This window comes from Rosa chinensis, chromosome 2 (genome assembly GCF_002994745.2).
Source record: "Rosa chinensis cultivar Old Blush chromosome 2, RchiOBHm-V2, whole genome shotgun sequence".
In the NCBI taxonomy this organism is placed as follows: domain Eukaryota; kingdom Viridiplantae; phylum Streptophyta; class Magnoliopsida; order Rosales; family Rosaceae; genus Rosa; species Rosa chinensis.
In genome coordinates this window covers 15,943,540-15,962,647 of record NC_037089.1, presented here as the reverse complement: position 1 = coordinate 15,962,647, position 19,108 = coordinate 15,943,540, and the positions used below count along the sequence as shown (strand labels likewise).

The 19,108-nt window shown below is 39.5% G+C and overlaps 2 protein-coding genes and 1 pseudogene across 4 annotated transcripts; all 3 read right to left on the bottom strand.

Annotated features, from left to right (window-relative positions):
- Positions 1–144: 144 nt before the first annotated feature.
- Positions 145–2,170, bottom strand: LOC112186930. Of its 2 annotated transcripts, none has more exons than XM_024325501.2 (3): positions 2,037–2,170; positions 1,118–1,918; positions 145–909 (listed from the first exon to the last, which is right to left on the bottom strand). In XM_024325501.2, the coding sequence occupies exons 2-3, from the start codon at positions 1,848–1,850 to the stop codon at positions 437–439; spliced, it is 1,206 nt and encodes a 401-aa protein (XP_024181269.1). In that variant the 5' UTR covers positions 1,851–1,918; positions 2,037–2,170; the 3' UTR covers positions 145–436. The 2 variants fall into 2 exon arrangements, with proteins under 2 accessions (XP_024181269.1, XP_040371281.1); XM_040515347.1 differs by having other exon boundaries at positions 1,118–1,913; positions 2,037–2,168.
- A 6,487-nt stretch (positions 2,171–8,657) lies between these two features.
- Positions 8,658–14,050, bottom strand: LOC112183790 (annotated as a pseudogene).
- Positions 14,051–15,188: 1,138 nt separating this feature from the next.
- LOC112187251 (probable serine/threonine-protein kinase CST) lies at positions 15,189–19,039 on the bottom strand. Of its 2 annotated transcripts, none has more exons than XM_024325968.2 (7): positions 18,912–19,039; positions 17,246–17,966; positions 16,815–17,137; positions 16,379–16,514; positions 16,162–16,298; positions 15,855–15,978; positions 15,189–15,746 (listed from the first exon to the last, which is right to left on the bottom strand). In XM_024325968.2, exons 2-7 carry the CDS (start codon positions 17,877–17,879, stop codon positions 15,382–15,384), a joined length of 1,719 nt encoding a protein of 572 aa, XP_024181736.1. In that variant the 5' UTR covers positions 17,880–17,966; positions 18,912–19,039; the 3' UTR covers positions 15,189–15,381. The 2 variants fall into 2 exon arrangements, with proteins under 2 accessions (XP_024181736.1, XP_024181734.1); XM_024325966.2 differs by having other exon boundaries at positions 18,083–19,010.
- Between the last annotated feature and the right edge of the window lie 69 nt (positions 19,040–19,108).

The window sequence follows — 19,108 nt, the reverse complement described above, 5'->3', positions numbered from 1 at the left end:
TCGGAATCGAAAGTTCTTTGTAAATTTCATTTTTTTTTTGTGGCTAAAATATAGCGGATAGGAGAGGAATAAAGCCTCCCTATTGCACAATTTTATTAATCAAAGAAGAAGAATGAAGGCGGGGACCAAAACCAATACATCCTTTAAAAAAAAAACAACAGACTAATTAAAACGAAATTGAGGCAGACCTCTAATGTCGCTATTACAATATGATACTATAAAAGCTGGAAGGTCATCCTACACACCAAATTAAAGCAAGACGTTTCATGATTTGCTAAAACATTAGCTATTTTATTTCATTCCCGAAAATATGAGAAGCTCGAAAGTTCATTTAAGAGATTTGGTATCAAAGGGATTTGGATTGATGCGATTTGGATCAAGGGGATTTGGATTGATGGGATTTTGATGTAGTCCCTGATGACCGTTAATGACAGAATCATGCATGGTCTGAATGACAGAATCGATCCTCAATAATAATAGATTCCCTCATCGACGTTGTTCCACATGAGCTGCCGCATTTTCCAGTATTCCATTTAAACGGGTGTATCCCATTTAAACGGTTGTGTAGTCTCTCGAGAATTTTCTCCAAATGAAGGAATTTCTTGTTGTACTCGGCCTTTAGGTCGTCGGTCCACTCAAGAACCTTGTTGCAGTTGCGGACGAGCTGTACCCCCTCCTCTAGCTGCACTCTGAAATACTTTAGTTCCACAGTCGGGATATACGACATCTCTATGTTTTTTGCCCTCTTCCTTTCGATCAATCCAAATATCCCCCTTGTCCGTTCACCTATTCCCCTTATCCGTTCACTCATTACGGAAAGATGAATGGGTTTATTGTTCTCCTGCCAAACCGCATGATCCAATTCTTCTATTGTAGCTCCTAGAGCAGCCGCTTCTATCAACGACCCCACTGTCATCAACGCAAGAAAATCATGAAATCTCATACCCTTCATCGACTTGGAATCCAATAAAATAATAATACTTTCTGATAAGTAATAACAAAAGAAAAGGAAAAATAAATATATGACATCAAATTTTGTGAATAATTTATCATAATTAGTATCATATTTGGAAGACTAGTAAAATAAAATTGTCAGAAATCTTTCCAAGAAAGTCACCTTTGTTTTCCATTCCATACATTGTAACTTCCCTCAACATACTGTCGATCTTCTGTTCCTGCCCCTTCTGTAGATCCTTCTGTATATCCGACAGTCCTGCTTTAAGAGCCGCTTCGAACCTGACAAGATGGTTGATGTTTTCCTCTGACGTGACTGAGATACGCTCCAGCCACTGCCTATATCCCTTCACATCCGTACTAATATCCTTTGTCAAAGCCAATCCCTCTTTCACATCCTTACTGGCATCCTTTGTCACAACCAAGGTTTCCTTCACATCCTTATTAGTATCCTTTGCCACAACCAAGGTTTCCTTCACATCCTTATTAGTATCCTTTGCCACAACCAAGGCCTCCTTCACATCAATCACTCCCTGCACCTGCAATATCCCCAAGTGTCTCTTGAGAGACTCATCCAACTCAACAAGTTGGTCGGTGTAATGAGCCTTCAAGCAGCTCCACTCATTAACCTGCAGCAGCTCTTCAATGAGCCTTTTCCCCTCCTCCATTTTTTCTTTGAGCTTTTCTACTTCCCCTGCTCGGTTACCACCCAATCTCGTGTTATGATCATCTATCTGCGGGATCAATAAGGCTAAAGAATCCACCGTGGATTTGACGCTTTCGAGGGTGGGATTAAACGCGAAAGACTTCTCTACCACTTCTCTAAGGACATCAAACACAGGTCCAACTGGTCCTCCAGCAGCAGCCCCTGCAAACACCTCCCCTGCGTTAATCATTCTTGAATAATCTTGACGACAAACTCCACAAATCAGAGAACTTGTATATGTCTTCCGACTTCACTGCACTAGAAAACGTAACAAAAATTCAGACACTCTTAAACTTGGAATTGAAATTGGATAACAACGTATAACAACATTAATTATAAATACAGCAATAAACACAAACATGAGACAATCTTTTACCTAGCTCGTGGATCCGAAGAGTTGCTTGGGATTTTGTAAGAGAAGAAAGAGCAGAAAGATGGAGGAGTAGTGTTTCTCACTTCTTCTCTCAAAATCACTATGATGCTTTCTGTCCGGATATTTCTTTTTCTCTGATACATCTGCTGCCTGTTACAGGGGCTATTTATTGATGGAGTATAGGGTAACAGCTTCCCAAATGAGCCTCGAAACACGTCGTGAAAACCGTGAGCTATTGTTTGTATATACTAATTAGTAAGAAATTTACACTTAAAAAATAATAATAAGTACTAGAAATTAACGCATGATATCGACTAATTTGCTAATAATGGCAATTAAATACTACATAATTTGGATGCTAGTTGCTGATAAAGTTAATCTCAAGGGAAGAGTACGTCCAGCTAAAATGGGTATGGGCAAAGGAAAGTTAGATCTCCAACTTTGTTGATATCGGTCTCAAAAAACTCGTCTCAAAAAATGAGTCTAGATCCAAGACCCAGTCTCAATTGAGTCTGCGGGTCAGTGTTGGACACAGCCCGTGCGGCTGAAATATTTGATTGACGGAAGCAACGCGCCAGGAGGAGACTGGCATATCCAGTCTCACTAGACGACAAAAAAGGTCTGAATAAATAACATCATATGCTAGAGAGAATGTGCATGATACATGGTAGATAGAGAAAGAGGTACAATGGTATCATCATATGCTAGCTTCTTTGTAGTATGTATCTTACTATCATATAATTATAACCTGTAGTTCTATACCCGGGCTTCTTTGTAGGCCGGCTTTTTTCCGTTACTTTAAGATTGATCTCATGCGTTTGGTGCCCTAACGTCTAGATTGGCCTCTGGCCTCGCCGACATTTTACAGTAGGTTGCTAGACCGGTGTTTGATGCTATTGACTATTGAGCTTCTCCGGAGGGGTATTTTTCTCAAGGTATTGACATGGTGGTTTGGGCGGTGGGTTCCTATGCAAAATCTCTAAGTCACAGTGGTCATGTTATACAGGGTCAGTTCGTAGCGGCGCGGGTTTGTAGGCGATGTGGTATTGGATCTCAATTCGTGGGGGCGCGGAATCGTGGTGGTCAGGCTGAATTTGCTGGCTTGAAGCTGGGCCTCTTCCTTCGGCCTAGCTTTTCTTTTGGGCCTTTGGCTTCTAATTAGTTAGTTCTGGCGTTGTAATAATTAGGCCTCATCAAAAAGCCCGTAGATCAAGTGGGCCGATGAAGTGCCCGCGGGCCCGGTGGGTAGAGGGCCGGGCTTGGTTTACGGGTTTGAAACCCTACCCGGCCCGCCAAAAGCCCGTTAGGCCAGGCCCGTAAAAGCCCGCAAATAAAAAATATTATATAAATAACACAAAAACTCTTGTGCAGAACACCTAACTTCTCTGAATTACTGGGAACTACTCGGATGGAACGAGGAGTTGTACCCTATATGCACGGAAAGCCCCGTGTGTCTAGTTTCTGAGGAATTTTAAGCTTTGTGATTCCGACTTTTCTAGAAGGAATTATGGCAATTTAAGTGAAGGCAGTTCAGCTTGAACAAGAATTTGCAACACAGAAACTGTTGTGCAGAACACCCAACTTCACTGAATTACTGGGAACTTCTAGGATAGAATTAAGAGCTGTACCCTATATACACGGAAAGCTCCATGTGTCTAGTTTCTGAGGAATTTTACGGTTTATGATTCCGACTTTTCTAGAAGGAGTTATGGTAATTTAAGTGAAGGCATTTCAGCTTAAAAGAGAATATGCAACACAGAAACTGTTGTGCAGAACACCTAACTCCCACTGAATTATTGGGAACTACTCGGCTGGAATTAGGAGCTGTACCCTATATTCATGGAAAGCCCCGTGTGTCTAGTTTCTGAGAAATTTTACGGTTTGCAATTTCGACTTTTCTAGAAGGAGTTATAGCAATTTAAGTGAAGGCAGTTCTGCTTGGATAGGAATCTGTAACATCTTTTACAAGTTCATATCTAGAACTGAACTTCACTGCATTACTGAGAACTTTTCGGATAGAATTAGGAGCTGTACCTTATATGCATGGAAATCCCCATGTGTCTAGTTTCTGAAGAATTTTACTGTTTGCGATTCCGACTTTTGTAGAAGGAGTTATGACAATTTAAGTGAAGGCAGTTCAGTTTTGACCGGAATCTAGAAGGCCCAGTACATATATTTGGAAATCTTCAGTGTGCCACATCATCATTATATGTGTGTGTGTGTCTTTGTGTGAGTGTGAATTTGTTGTAATTTGGCTTATGGTGAAATTGGACGTTCTCATACTTCTATATAGAATATGTGCATATATATTCTACATGTCATGACAACGGTTGACCGATTCGATCGGATTAGAAAATATGGTGAAATTAGCTAAATTTTTTACCACACTTATAATTTATTATAATAATCTCATCCAACGATCGGTTTTACATTTTATTTGAATTGATAGAGGTTGCCTTTTGGAGTGTATGATATATAAATATAGATTTATAAGAGTACTAAGTTTGACCTAGTTGATCGAATTCGAAATGAGAACTAAATTGGCTGAAACTTTTACAACCACCATAAAACATTACAATCTCTCCATCAAGCGGTTGGTTTCTCCAAATTCATTTTTCACTTCATGTTTGCTTTAGAATGAACCTCAACAATTTAAATGCAATGAATAAGTTATACAACTTTAGGAGACAAATTGGTATAGGCCAACGTCTTTGTAATTAAAATTAAAATTGAAGTTTTTATCTTATGTTCAAGCACATCCATCTATGAAATATTTACAGACGTGATGTGAAAAAATAAGTACGTTTCGCGGTCTATGTGCCATCGGTCAACTAAGAAAACATACAAGTGATGACGGTTGACCAATTCGATCGGATTTGAAAATATGGTAAAATTGGCTAATTTTTTTACCACACTCATAGTTTATTGTAACAATCATACCCAACGGTTGGTTTTTCCATTTTCTTTGAATTGATAGAAGTTGCTCTTTATAGTGTATGATATATAAATATAAGTTTATAAGAGTAACTAAGTTTGACCTAGTTGATCGAATTCGAAACGAGAACCAAATTGGCTCAAATTTTTACAACCACCATAAAACATTACAATCTCTCCATCGAGCAGTTGGTTTTTCCAAATTCATTTTCCACTTCATGTTTGCTTTAGAATAAACCTCAACAATTTAAATGTAATGTATAAATTATACAACTTTAGGAGGCAAATTGGTATAGACCAATGTATTTGTAATTAAAATTAAAATTGAAATTTTTATCTTATGTCCACACACATCCATCGATGAAATATTTACAAACGTGATGTAAAAAAATGTAACGCCCCAAGCTGTACCTTACCAGCTTAATCATGTCACAGTGCCGCGAATCTCTAAAATATAAACCGAACGCTCGATTTACATTCTAAAGAACCGCTAGGCATTTAATTTGAAAAACTTTTTGTAGGAACACAGCGGAAGTTACAAATACTTTCGAGGTGAAAAATTTGAATTTGTTAAAACCTATCTCATTCGTCCAAAACTTGGATAAAAGCTAGCATGAGGTACAAATTCCAATGAAAAGAATTCAACTCAATTTGACACGAGACTAGATAACAACAAGTTCTGAAACACGAAGATCATGAAGTAGTATTTAGAATAGAAATCAAAACAATGATTTACCGAACTTGTTCCGCACACCCAGCTCTTTCCGCTACTGTCCAGTCACCAGTGCACAGTACCTGCATCCATACTGTTGTAGGGGTGAGCTTTCGTCCTCGCTGCTCAACAGGAACCCTAACTCGACTAGGTTTGAAAATTTACAAACATGTATTTGGAGCGCTCCAGTATGAAAACTTGCTTAACCAAACATTTAAAAGAACGACAAACTTTATAAGAAGGCTTTTTGACTCTAAAATCGATGCATGATACTAAATTGAATATGCGCGCTGAATCTTACCAGATGGCCGGTCCCATAGACCCACTACACGACCTTACCTCAATTTACTTTATCACCAGGTAAGCGTAGCGAGAGCGTCCGCTACCTAGCTACGCACACGTACCGGGCCCGTCCTTACGATCGGAATACCCGGACGACCGGCGTAACTAACCCTCCGGAGGTTTTGGGGATCGAACCAAGGAAGTCAGAGCTACCCTTCGCTCTCAAGCCATCACATTTCTCACATGGTTTGGTTAGTATGCATTGCATTTGAACATAACCAAACCATACCAACTAAATAAAAATATAGAAGAAAATCACCAACCGAGAAGAGTCCTAAATCCCTACCTGGATTCTGATGCTTTCTCTCACGTACTCCTAGAGTTGCGAACCTTCTGTTCCTCGGGTAACTGGAGTCCTAGATTCCGACATTTCGATAGTTAATAACTTTTGAACAGTTAAACGAAATCTCGACGATTAATATATCGTCCAACCCCAACTTTTCCTGGTTTGACCAGGAGTTGACCATGGGTTGACCACATTTGACCAATCGAGGTAGATTCGATAATTACCTAAATTATCGAACATTGACTTAAAGTTACGTTATCGACCAAACATATATTGAGTACACCCGATTACGAAGGCCACCCAATACATATATATATACACTAATTTCTTTTCCTTACTTATTATCAAGCCACGAAATACACAAGCAAACCAATAACGACTTCACTAACGAAAGATCTCTAATTTACTTAACCGTTTTGCCGCATGGTAATTCCACAGAATTTACCATGGACACCCAAGCTTTATAGCTTCCCATATTTTTGATTTTTAATTTCCACAACCAATTCACAATTTCTTTACAATAGCCACAACTTCAAATATGCAACACAATACCCATTCAACCATGCAACCACAATCAAGTCAAGGCATATTCCAGCTTGCTAACTAACAAGCCAAACACACATTCAATCAACCAAAAATCCATTTCAAGGCCACAACAACAGGTTATCCACTCATTTTCAAACCCAACCTTGAGCAACCAAACTTAGAACCAGCGTAATACAATCTCAGCCAAACGACCCATTCCGTTTATCTAACCTCCAAGTATCATACCAAGATCAAAACTTGGTTCGAGAGTTGAAATATACCTTCAAAATCTTAAGGCAGCCAAGCCAACTCCTTGCTGAAACTGGGCAGACGATGAACTGAGGATGTAGACGTGATCTTCCCAGCAAGCTGCCGAATACCTTGTCTATAGTTGCAGTCGAGGCCGAGGCAAGCCAAGAAGAGCCGGAAAAGTAGCTGGCATTCATTAGCAACAGCGTCGAACCCAGAAACGAAAACCATCAGAACTCAATCCAAACTGAAAACTAATCATACTGGGGTATAGAACATGACGGGGAGGTGAGGTTTCCTACCACAGGTGGCCCAAACGGTGGCCGGAATCGCCCGAAATTGCAGAGGTTGGCGGAGAGAGTTCGAGGCTTCCAGTCATGGGTCCTTCGTCTACAGCTGGTGCATGTACGATCAGAGGCCACAAGCGTGACGGCGACGTTGATGCGAAGATAATGCTGGTGGTCCGCCGCTGTGAGGATGCTGGACGGAGTAGCCCCGGTCGGATCCTCTTTGCGGGTCTCCGGGTCGCGTTTCGGGTCAGAGAGAACTCTGGTTCTCTTCCTCTCTCTCGATCCTTCTGGATCTCCCAACAGAGCAACACTTAGATATATAGACTGATCCAATTAAGGATGGACGGTTAGGATCAAGCGGTGGGTGAATCAATAGCTGGGATTTCTCCACCTATTTTCTATTTCTTGTTTTAAGTCCTAAAATTCCACAACTTCGGAAATTCGCTAAAAATAGTTCAGGTCACGGGAAAATTATCCAAAAATTTCCACGAACTCGTCGTGCGGTGTGCTCTACTATCCAACTCCTAAGTTGAGGATTTCACTAAGTGGAAAATTCTGAAAATATTATCGAGTACTTTAACTTTTATCGAGATCGTTAAGTAAATTATCGAACTATTCACTTAAGCTCGATAAATTTTTCCGGGGCTCACAAAAAATAAGTACGTTTCGTGGTCGTTATGTCATCGATCAACCAAGAAAACATACAAATGACTACGGTTGGCCAATCTGATCGGGTTCGAAACTATGGTGAAATTGACTAAATTTTTAACCACACGCATAATTTATTATAATAATCACATCCAACGGTCAGTTCTACCATTTTCTTTGAATTGATAGAGGTTGCTCTTTGGAATGTATGATATATAAATATAGATTTATAAAAAAATTAGTGTCTTTAAATATTTATTATAAATAAAGCCCACAAGGCTCGTCCCAAAAAAGACAGGCCCGAAAAAGCCCGCAAAACCCGCTTTATATGGACAGGCTTGGATCATTCGATTTACAATAAAGCCCGGATCTGCCCGGCCCGCCATTATTTAAAAATATAATAAGGCCCGGCCCACTTTATGTGCACCTTTGTATTTGTACTGTGCCTTTTACTGTGTCGTAGTAGTTTCATAGTAAGTAGACTTGCTTTTTTGAGTGAGCATGAAACTTTTGAATGAGTGGACCTAATCTATGTATCGCTGTGCTACTACCACAAATTTTTTATCTAGTATGTAATGACCCATTCTGACTTGAGATGTCTATGACTTAATTGAAAAAAAAAAAAAAAGGTTCTGAATTACAACAATTTCTACAAAAAGACAAATTTTTTTTTATCATTGTTCAAACGTTCTAAATTCATTGTCTATATATAAAATCGAAAGGTCCAATTTAGGACTTTCCTCTTGTGAGGTGGTGTACAAGCTCATTCCAGTGTCATGACGCTGTAAAGTGAGGAACTGGGAATAGGCTGCTAGAGTATCATTGAGAACTAGAAGGAGAGGGCGTAGGTTTAAGCTCGGACTGGTTCGGGTTTTCCTTCATTGCCTGAATGCACGCCAATTCATCCACAACTTCTTTCATGGAAGGTCGGCTTTCCGGATCTCTTTCTAGACATTTTAGAGTAAGCTGTGCTGTCTGTAATGCTTCCTGGGAGGAATACTGACCATCTATCCGCGTATCCATGATTTGCAACTTTGTTTCATCAGATAGGAGTGGTATAGCCCAGTCAACCAGCGCAATCTGTCCTTCAGGGCTGCTAAAGTCGTTGGACGTTAACCCTGTCAGAATTTCAAGCAGCACCACGCCGAAGCTGTACACGTCGCTCTTCACAGATAAATGACCTGTTAATTTTTGGTGAGACATAGATGCTTAGTTTAGATACTTCACGAATAAGGACAAAGATAAACTTCTTATATTAATTTTAGCTTGCATGCTTCTTTTGAAAAAATTAATCTTAGGAGAGACAATAGTCGAAGCTGACTACCTATGAAGTAAACACTGTTTGGTTTCCCTTGCGCTTGGTTAACAACATCAGCCACCTTTTAACGTAGCCTAGCTGGTAGTAAAAACCGAACTCTCAAGGCTGCAGGGCTGGTGTTGGTAACAAGTATGGGCCGGGGTTTACCAAGAATCTAAACTTTTGCATTTGTCAAAACTAACAAAGACACATAGAATTTCCAAAAGAGCTTCAAAAGAACCTTGCATATGTCATTACCTGTTCTCATTTATTCTGGATCAACATAAGCCAGTGAGCCACAAATCCGAGTTGACTCATAAAACTCTCCATCAGCTGGCCACCATTTTGCCAGGTAAAAACTTGAGATTTTTGGATTGTAATTCTGCAGAACATAAATACAAAACAGAGGGGGAAAACATGAAAAGGGGCTTAATCAATGTGACCTAGAAAGCAACCCTGGATTTTGACTCTGGAACAAAAATAATCAACTTGTCTGTGTGGATGATAAACATAATCAACTTCTTAATCCTCAAAGTTTGCACTAGTGTACGAGTACTTTATTCAATTCTCAATTGGCAGCTACGTTCTCAAGCAGTCTTCCCATCGTTTCAGAAATGAACAAAACAGAGCATTAAACTAAATGAGAGAGAGAAAGGAAAGAAAAGTAGAAAAAATAGTACTTCATCAAGCAGTATATTAGAGGGTTTGACATCTCTGTCTATGATTTGAAAACTGTGCAAGAAAGCTAAGCCCTGAGCAGCTCCAGTAGCTATCTTGAGTCTGTTGTCCCAAGATAATGGTTCCTCATCAGGGATCCCTACAGAAATTGATAATTCAAGAGTCAAAAGTCAAAACAGAACAATCATGAGGTGAATACGCAAAAGTTCTGTATTTCAGTTCTTAATCAATCTGTTACAATACTGATAACATACTCCTGAAAAGATGATCATGTAAGCTTCCATTTGGCATGAACTCGTAAACAAAGAGCTTCTCCTTTTTCTCACTACAATATCCCAAAAGCTTGACAAGGTTGGGGTGAGAAAGCCCTAGGAAGTTCATCCCCAACTGCATTAATTAATATGACAAGAAACACAATAATCATCAAATTAAGTGTAATGATGCAACAATCTAAGAAGAAAATGGATTGCACATAGTTTAGCAATCACAATATGGCATCAGAATTACACCATGTGGGGATTTTGAAAAATGCCAATTCGCAAATAAAAAAAAGGGCTAAATACTAGTTACTACCCTGTAGTTTAAATCCGAAATCAATTCAGTCCCTGAACTTTCAATTTCATCAAAAACACCCTTGCGTTATCAAATTTCGTCTAATAGGTCATTCCATCAATCATCCGTTAGTTGGAGCTGTTAACTTGCTGACGAGGCATGCCTCGTCAGATCATGTGGCCCCACCTGTCATGCAAAATTCTCAAATTGCCCCCGCCTCTATTCTAACTCAGAAACCCAATATATACCTCCCATTACACAATGTTATCCCGTAGCACAATCCCACATAGAGAAAAATTGAAACCAAATCCTCTTGCTTTGAACGAAGGCGAGACCCAAACGATCGAGAGTTTCTGATTGAAGGCGTGAAGAAACGAATGCATGTGGGTTGATTTGAAGAAGATTTTGACGTGGCCAGTCACGAGATCGACGTTTGGATACCTAGAAAAACGAATGGCGGAGATGAAATACCTCATTACGGTGAGTCTGGTGTTTGGGTTTTGGATTACAATTTCAAATCTTCCAAGTTGGTTTAAAGAGTTTCGGGTTTAGGGTTTCGAAATTTCGAAATTGGGTTTAGGGTTTGAGCTTCGGGTTTCAAATCCGAGTGAGTTGGGATTAAAGGGATTCAATTAAAGCTGGTTGTTCGGAGATGGTGAGGAAGTGGGCTACAGAGGATTGGGTGTCTGGGTAGTTAGGTATTCACTGCAATTGCAGATTGGAGGCTATTGGATGACTGGGCTTGTACATGTTTCGGCGGAGAACGGATAAGCTCGGCGGTGGGAGCAAAGAAGATGTTCGGAGGCTAGATGGTGTGACCACTGGGCTACACTTCAAGGGTTCGGTCGTTCTGTGCGTGATGGTGTGGTCATGGAGGAAAGGTGTCTGCCTCTGTTTCGAAGGAGGGATCCTTGGTGCCCAGAGCAAATTTCTGGGTTAATGGAGGTTTTGGGGGACACGGCAAAGAAGGAGTGGGGTGTTGATGGGTATGGGTCAATGAAAGGTTGATTCGGCTTCGGTTGCCGAGGAATGATGATGATGAGGAGGGAGGTGGCCTGGGGGGTCGAGTGAGAATGATGTGGAGGTGGAGAGGAGGTTGGACCATGATTTGATCCGGTTCGAGTTGATAAACCCAAACTATAGTGGGATTGAGTATAATAATATTCTGGAGAGTAGAGTGGATGATCAGGATACCCATATTGCTCAGTTGGAGGAAGAGAATTTGAATTTGAAGGAGAGGTTGTTCTTGATGGAGACGGAGTTGGGGAACTTGAGGAGGAAGATGTTGAGACCAAGAATGAGAGCGAGTTGACGCAGGGTCAGATGAATGCATAGAGGGATGAAGAAATGGGAATTGCCAGCACAGAGAAGAGCATTGGCATCGGTGACTAATCTGGCCCGCGTTAATGTCATGCAAACTGTTCCTAATATTCTTCTGCAAATCTATGAATTATCTTTTGTTCGAGTGTCAGAGTATAGTACAAACATTGTTGCATATTTCTAGAATTATCATTGTGTTTGCAGTTCTCTAAAGACTACTTTTCTCCCCTTTAAGGTCAGGGGAAGACTGGTGGTTCTTATGCAATTGTAAATATTCAACTCTGTAATTTTATTAGTATAAGTAGCTTTGTTTGATGCTAAGCCATATTATAATCAAGTACATTTCAAATATGGAGTTTGATTTTTTTTTTTCAAGTGTGCAAGTTTTTTGGTGAAAAAAATTTTAAAAAATTGAAATGGAAGGTTGTAATAGGTTTTCTGGGTTAGAATAGAGCCAGGGGTAATTTTGAAATTTTGTCTGATAGATGGGGTCCACATGATCTGATGTGGCATGCCTCGTCAGCAAGTTAACAGCTCCAACTAACGGATGATTGACGGAATGACCTATTAGACGAAATTTGATAACGCAGGGGTGTTTTTGATGAAATTGAAAGTTCAGGGACTGAATTGATTTCGGACTTAAACTACAGGGTAGTAACTAGTATTTAGCCCAAAAAAAATCAATATAGCAATCTTCTAAATAAATGCTGACTACTTCAATTCATGACATGATCTTTCATGATTGAGTGTTTCCTTAAGAAATAAAAATGTTCAACAATGTGTTGAGAGTTAAAAAGAGTACTACCTCCCACTGTTCAACGCCTTGGATACTTTCTGTGTTCAATCTCTTGACAGCAATAGCCATTCCAGTGCCAACCAGCTTAGAAGGTGTAAGTGTCGTCTCATCCACCCAACCTTTGAAAACCGTCCCAAAGCCACCTTTACGAAGAATGGCATCAAGCCTGAAATTCCCAGTAGCAGCCTTTAATTCTGCAAAACGGAAAACTCTTAAGTTGAATGTCTCCAATGTTCGACTTCTTCCTGCAGTTCTGCTCACTTTTGAACCTCTCTTCCCACTGTGATATCTGAATTTCCCTAAAGAAGATACATATGTAATTCATGTTTAGAGGAAAGGGAAGAAAGAGAGAAAGATGCTTGAATGGAAAATACATAAAGAGAATGGGAACCCTAAAAAACTACACTAGATGTTTGCAATTCACGATGATGACAAATTAAGAATGTGAATGGTAGTTTTGTATCAAAAACGGATGTTACGTGTAAATGGAACATTGCCAGATCATTTGGTGATCAAAATTTTTTTGGTAAGTAACATCTAAATACTATTGTCATGGCTACACTTATACTAGGTGCTAGTAAAGTATTTCAGATAACAACCACCTTCCAAGAAAAGTTACCTTTGCACGTACAAGGCGCCAGATGTTTAATTCGTTTGAGCAACCTTTTAATTTCCTTGGCCAAAACCAAGGTCTCCTTCCCATCTCTTGCGGATTCAACAAGCTGGTCATTGTTTTGTTTTGCCAAATCCAAGGTCTCCTTCCCATCTCTTACTGATTCAACAAGCTGGTTATTGTTTTGTCTTGCCAAATCCAAGGTCTCCTTTCCATCTCTTGACGATTCAATCAGTTGGTCAGCATTTTGTTTTGCCAAAACTAAGGTCTCCTTCCCATCCTTTGCTGATTCAATAAGCTGGATAGTATTGCTTTGTGCCAAAACGAAGGTCTCCTCTGTATCTCTTGCCGATTCGATAAGTTGGTCATGGTTTTCTCATGCCAAAATCAAGGTCTCCTTTGCATCCCGTACTCCTTGTACCTTCAGTATTTCTATCAGTCATTTGAGAGACCCGTCCACTTCAATAAGTTGATCCGTGTAGTAAAACTTCATGCAATTCCACTTACTAATCTTTGATGACTTGCGGACGAGCTTTACACCCTCCTCCATTTCTGTTATAAGATACTTTATTTCTTCATCTGGGAGACCCAATACCACATTATGCTCTCCTATCTTTTCAATCACTGGTTTCAGAAAGTGTAGCGAAAATTTGATATTCTCAAGGAGGGATTTCAAGGCAGTAGGCTTGTCAACTGCTTCATTCACAACATCAAACAATACCCCAAATGCTGCTCCAAGCGCAGCACCTCCTACAAACTCCCCTACTATAACCATTACTGATTCTTAAATACTACACAAAGTCCATCACCGAAATGTGAAAAGTTGTAATCGTTTCAATCTAAACTAGATCAATATAAAGACAGAAAGGAGACCAGGAGAGCAAATGAGCAGTAGTATATCTTAATTGGCTGCATTTGTAAATGTGAAGTTATCAAACTTACTTGGAATCCAGTTATAACATTATTCCTATTTCCTAGTGAAAGAAAAAGGTACATTACAAAAATAACTTGGCAAAATCAATCACTTGAAGACAAGGCACAAAGACTAACCTTCTCCAGCTTGGGGATTTTACTTTCGAAGAAGAAGAAGTACAAAGATTAAGATTGAAAGGGCTCTTCTAACTTTTCTCAAACCCAGAAAATGCAGTGCGCTGCTCTTATATTTATTCTTGTGTGTTTGGGGATAGTTCCACACCCCCATCACCAAACTAAGAAAGATGAGGCAAAGACTTGGTAATTATGGTCAATTTCATTGAACCTTCGTCAGTATTGGAAATAATGACCCACCATTCAGGGTACTGGGGTTCACCAATAATTTTATGTTCTGTTTTTTGTCTTCTTTTGCAAGAAGAATTATCTAGAACCCAAAAACTTGTATTATATAGCAGGTGGAGCCTGGACTTGATAGAGGTCTAAGGTTAATGCTGTACAACACTAATTGACTAAAATATTCGTAATCTTCCATAGGTTCCAAGAAGTCTCATGGTATCTGCTCTGTGCAAGTATGGATGGAATTTTTTATCCACAGAATGGGAAGTGAAGGTTAAGGGCCTTAAGGCTACGGGATGTGTTACTTGGAAGGTTTTGAAAAGTAGAACTTCCCCTACATCTTCTCTTGGGCTATCATCAAACAGTTGGTGGCCAGAACTTTTAACTTTAGCTACATGAAAACGGGGTTCATTGTCTTGGCTTCGCCAATTCGTTTTAGGGTGTGCCTAAACCCTAAACCCTAAACTCTAAGTGCTCTCGAAGCCAATCTATATCCATGTACTCATACAGAAAATCTATAGGATGTGTACTTGACATGTTACCTCATTGAGTGCCATGATACCAAGAGTCAAGTGGGGAAGGACGAATAGGCTAATACAGGGGTGCTCTGCAATTCCAACAATTTCTACAAATACAAATGAAAATATAACATCACCACGGAATCAAAAAAGAACAAAATGAATAATAATTGTTTAAACAATCTAAACTCAGTGTCTAATACAAAAGATCACTTGGATCCTCGTGTGAGGTGTATAAGCTCATTGCCTGGACATGGTGAAGTGAGAAACAGCGTATATAGCATATCGCGAAGAATTTCAAAACATAAAAAAAGAATCATCATTGAGAACTAGAAGAAGATTGCATGGTGGTAAGCTTTGACTGGCTTGGTTTTTCCTTCAATCCCCGAATGTGTTCTAATTCCTCCACAACTTCTTTCATGGAAGGTCGTCTCTCAGGATCTGTTTCTAAACATCTTAGAGTAAGCTGCGCAGTCTGTAATGCTTCCTGGGAAGGGTATTGGCCCTTTATCTGCTCATCCATTATGGTTTGCAACTTTGTTTCATCACAGAGAAGTGGTGTTGCCCAGTCAACCAGTTTGATTTGTTCCTTAGGGCGGCTAAAATCGATTGTCTTTAACCCTGTAAGGATCTCAAGCAGCACAACACCGAAGCTATACACATCACTCTTCACAGACAAATGACCTGTAATTTACGGTATGACATAGCAAGTTGGTCTAGTTTACTTCAAAACCAACAAAAACAAAGATGAATTTACAAAGCAGCTTCAATGTTTGATACAGATATCATTACCTGTTCTCAAGTAGTCTGGATCAATATAACCCATTGTGCCACAAATCTTTGTTGACACGTGTAACTTTCCATCAGCTGGCCCCCATTCTGACAAGGAAAAATCCATGATTTTTGTATTGTAATCCTACAGAATATAAATACAAAGAGAAGGGAAAAGCATAAAAGAATTTCAGGTCACTCAGGTAGGAAACAACCCTGGTTAACAAAACAGAGAAAAGATAGCACTGTCCTGTATCTTGTAGAAAATTAACAAGACATAGCACAAAACTAACAAGAGGTATATAGGAAAGCAGAGGAACGATTGTACCTCATCAAGCAATATATTTGAGGGTGTGACATCTCTGTGTATGATTTGTAAAATGTGCAATAAAGTCAAGACCTGAGCAGCTCCAATAGCGATTCTGAGTCTGTTATCCCAACATAGGGGTTCCTCATCAGGGTTCCCTACACGAAATGAAAATTCTGCTGTCAACACATTGAATTTGGATTTGAGTTATCCATCTGTTTCCATTACTGATTCGTACTTCTAGACAGATGATTAAATAAGCTTCCATTCGGCATGAACTCATAAACTAAGAGCAACTCCTTATTCTCACGACAGTATCCCAATAGCTTGACAAGGTTGGGATGAGAAAGCCTTCCGAGGAAGTTCACTGAGAGCTGCAGGACAAGGAAAACATAATCAATTATCCTTAAAAGATGATCTAATACTTCAGAATATAGGATACACATGCATAAAATAGCAAGCACAATATGGCATTAAAACGACACCATGCATAGGATTTAGAGAATCATCAGATTTCACAAGTTCACAATGCTACATGAAACATGACACAGAATGTGCTGACTAATTCAATGCGTGACTTGATCTTTCATGATTGTACGTTTCCTTTTCTTCATAATTCAAGTAAACATGTTCAGCAATGTACCAGAGTTGAAAGCATTAGTATTTAGTACTACCTGCCACTGTTTAAAGTCTTCGACACTTTCTGGGTTCAATCTCTTGACAGCAACGGCCATTCCAGTGCCAACCTTAGAAGGTGCAAGCGTATTCTCATCCACCCAACCCTTGAAAGTCCCCACAAAGTCTCCCCCACTAGACTTGAAATTCTCAGTAGCATTGACCAACTCGGCAAAACGGTAGACTATTAAGTTGGATGCCTCCAAAACTCGATTTCTCCCTGCTCTTCTGCTAGCTTTGGGAATTTTGTTCCCATTGTGAGCCGTGACCTGTTTGTTAACTGGTGTAACTGACACTGTGGAGGTCGCGGGTTTAAATTTCACTGACATTGGGAATAGGTGGGGTCAGGAAGTAAAAATAAAAAATATGGGCAAACTGCAGAGGAAGCAATTTCCAAGAAGAAATAAGAATAGAAAAGAGAAGAAGTCACCTTTGGAAGTGCAAGTCACCAGTCGTTCAATTCGCTTAAGCAACCTTCTAGTTTTCCTAGCCAAAACCAAGGTCTCCTTCCCATCTTTTGCTGATTGGTCAGCGTTTTTTCTTGCCAATTCTAAGGTCTCCTTCCCATCATTTACCGATTCAGTAAGCTGGCTAGTGTTCTTTTGTGCTAAAACAAGTGTCTCCTTTGCATCTTTTGCCGTTTCAATCAGTTGGTCTTGGTGTTTTCTGGCCAAAATCAAGGTCTCCTTCGCATCCCTTACTCCTTGTACCATCAATATATGGAACAGTCTTTTAAGAGAACCATCCAATTCAATAAGTTGATCCGTGTAATAAGACCTCATGCAGTTCCAGTTACTGACTTTTGATGACTTCTGGACAAGCTTTACGCCCTCCTTCATTTCTGTTATAAGATGCTTTATTTCTTCATCTGGGAGACCCAATTCCACGTTATGCTCTCCTATCTTTTCAATCACCGGCTTTAGAAACTCCAGAGAAAACTTGATATTCTGAAGGAGGGATTTAAAGGCAGTAGGCTTGTCAACTGCTTTCTTGACAACATCAAACAACACCCCAAAGGCTGCTCCAAGAACAGCACCCCCTACAAACTCCCCTACTATAACCATTACCGATTTTTACAAACTTGAGTTTGTTTCAATTCCAAACGTCGATCAAGACAAATAGATAGTAAGGAGAGCAGTAATTTCAACTGGCTGCATTAGAAAATGTAAAAATGTTAAAACATTATATATGGAGGGAAAGAAAAAGGTAGCAAAAGTAGAAAACAAAAGGGAAAAAAAAAAAGCAAGCCAAGCAGAACCACACTTACAAATACCCTCTCCATAGGTTGCTTGGGGATTTTGCTATCCAACAAGAAATAGTTTTACGCACTTATCTCTCAAACTCCGTAGATTTACTTACGAGTAAGTTTTTCTAATCGTTGGGGCTAGCTACAAACCCGACCAAATGATTTAAGATGACAGACATGAAGACTGTGTAAGTAGAGGTCAATGCCTGACATTTTCTTGTAAATTTCTTGGAAAAGTACTAAAAGGTTTCTTTTGCATAACGAATTAGAAAAAGGTGGAGTCAGGACTTCCTAATATCAATAAGAAGGGTCCTGATATCTTCCTTAAGTTCCATGAAGTCTCGTGCTATATATATATATATATATCTGTTCTTTGTGGAAATTGAAGAGGAGAGGTCAGAGGAAGGATAGTAATGTTTACAAACGTGCAGTAGAGGAAGGAAGGTTAAGGCAGGGCTGTGTTGCATTTGGCATCTTTGAATGTGTGTGTGAATCCGCCTCATATTGTCTTGAGCATTTCTTCAAACTGTGGTGGGCAAAAATTGAACTTGCAGCAATTAGAGAAAAGGGTTCATTGTCTGTCCCCACCTTGGCTTAGTCAATGCGAATAGTTAGCCTTTCGGGAGCCACATTAACAAAAACAATTCTAGTTTAAGGCCAAATGACTACAAATAGAAAATTTGTTACAAATTTCTAAAACGTACTGTTACAAAATAAGTATAAAATTAACATAGAAAAAGAAAGAATATTAAAGACGGCAAGCGTACATTACCACATTATGTAAAGAAAAACTATAGGATCCAATCTCAGAACTTCGTCTTGTGAGGTGTGTAATGAATTGACTTGTTACCTCATTGAGTGCCTGATGCTAAGAGTGAAGTAGAGAAGGACGAATAGAATCCTGGAATGCATAGGATTGCATAGTGTTGAGTTTTGATTGTATGCCACTGTTAATATAACATGTAGTTCTGCGCCTTACTTTGTGCATTTGGTTTTGAAATTCAACTAGCTGTCAGAGGGTGGTAAGTAGTGGACATTATACCAGAC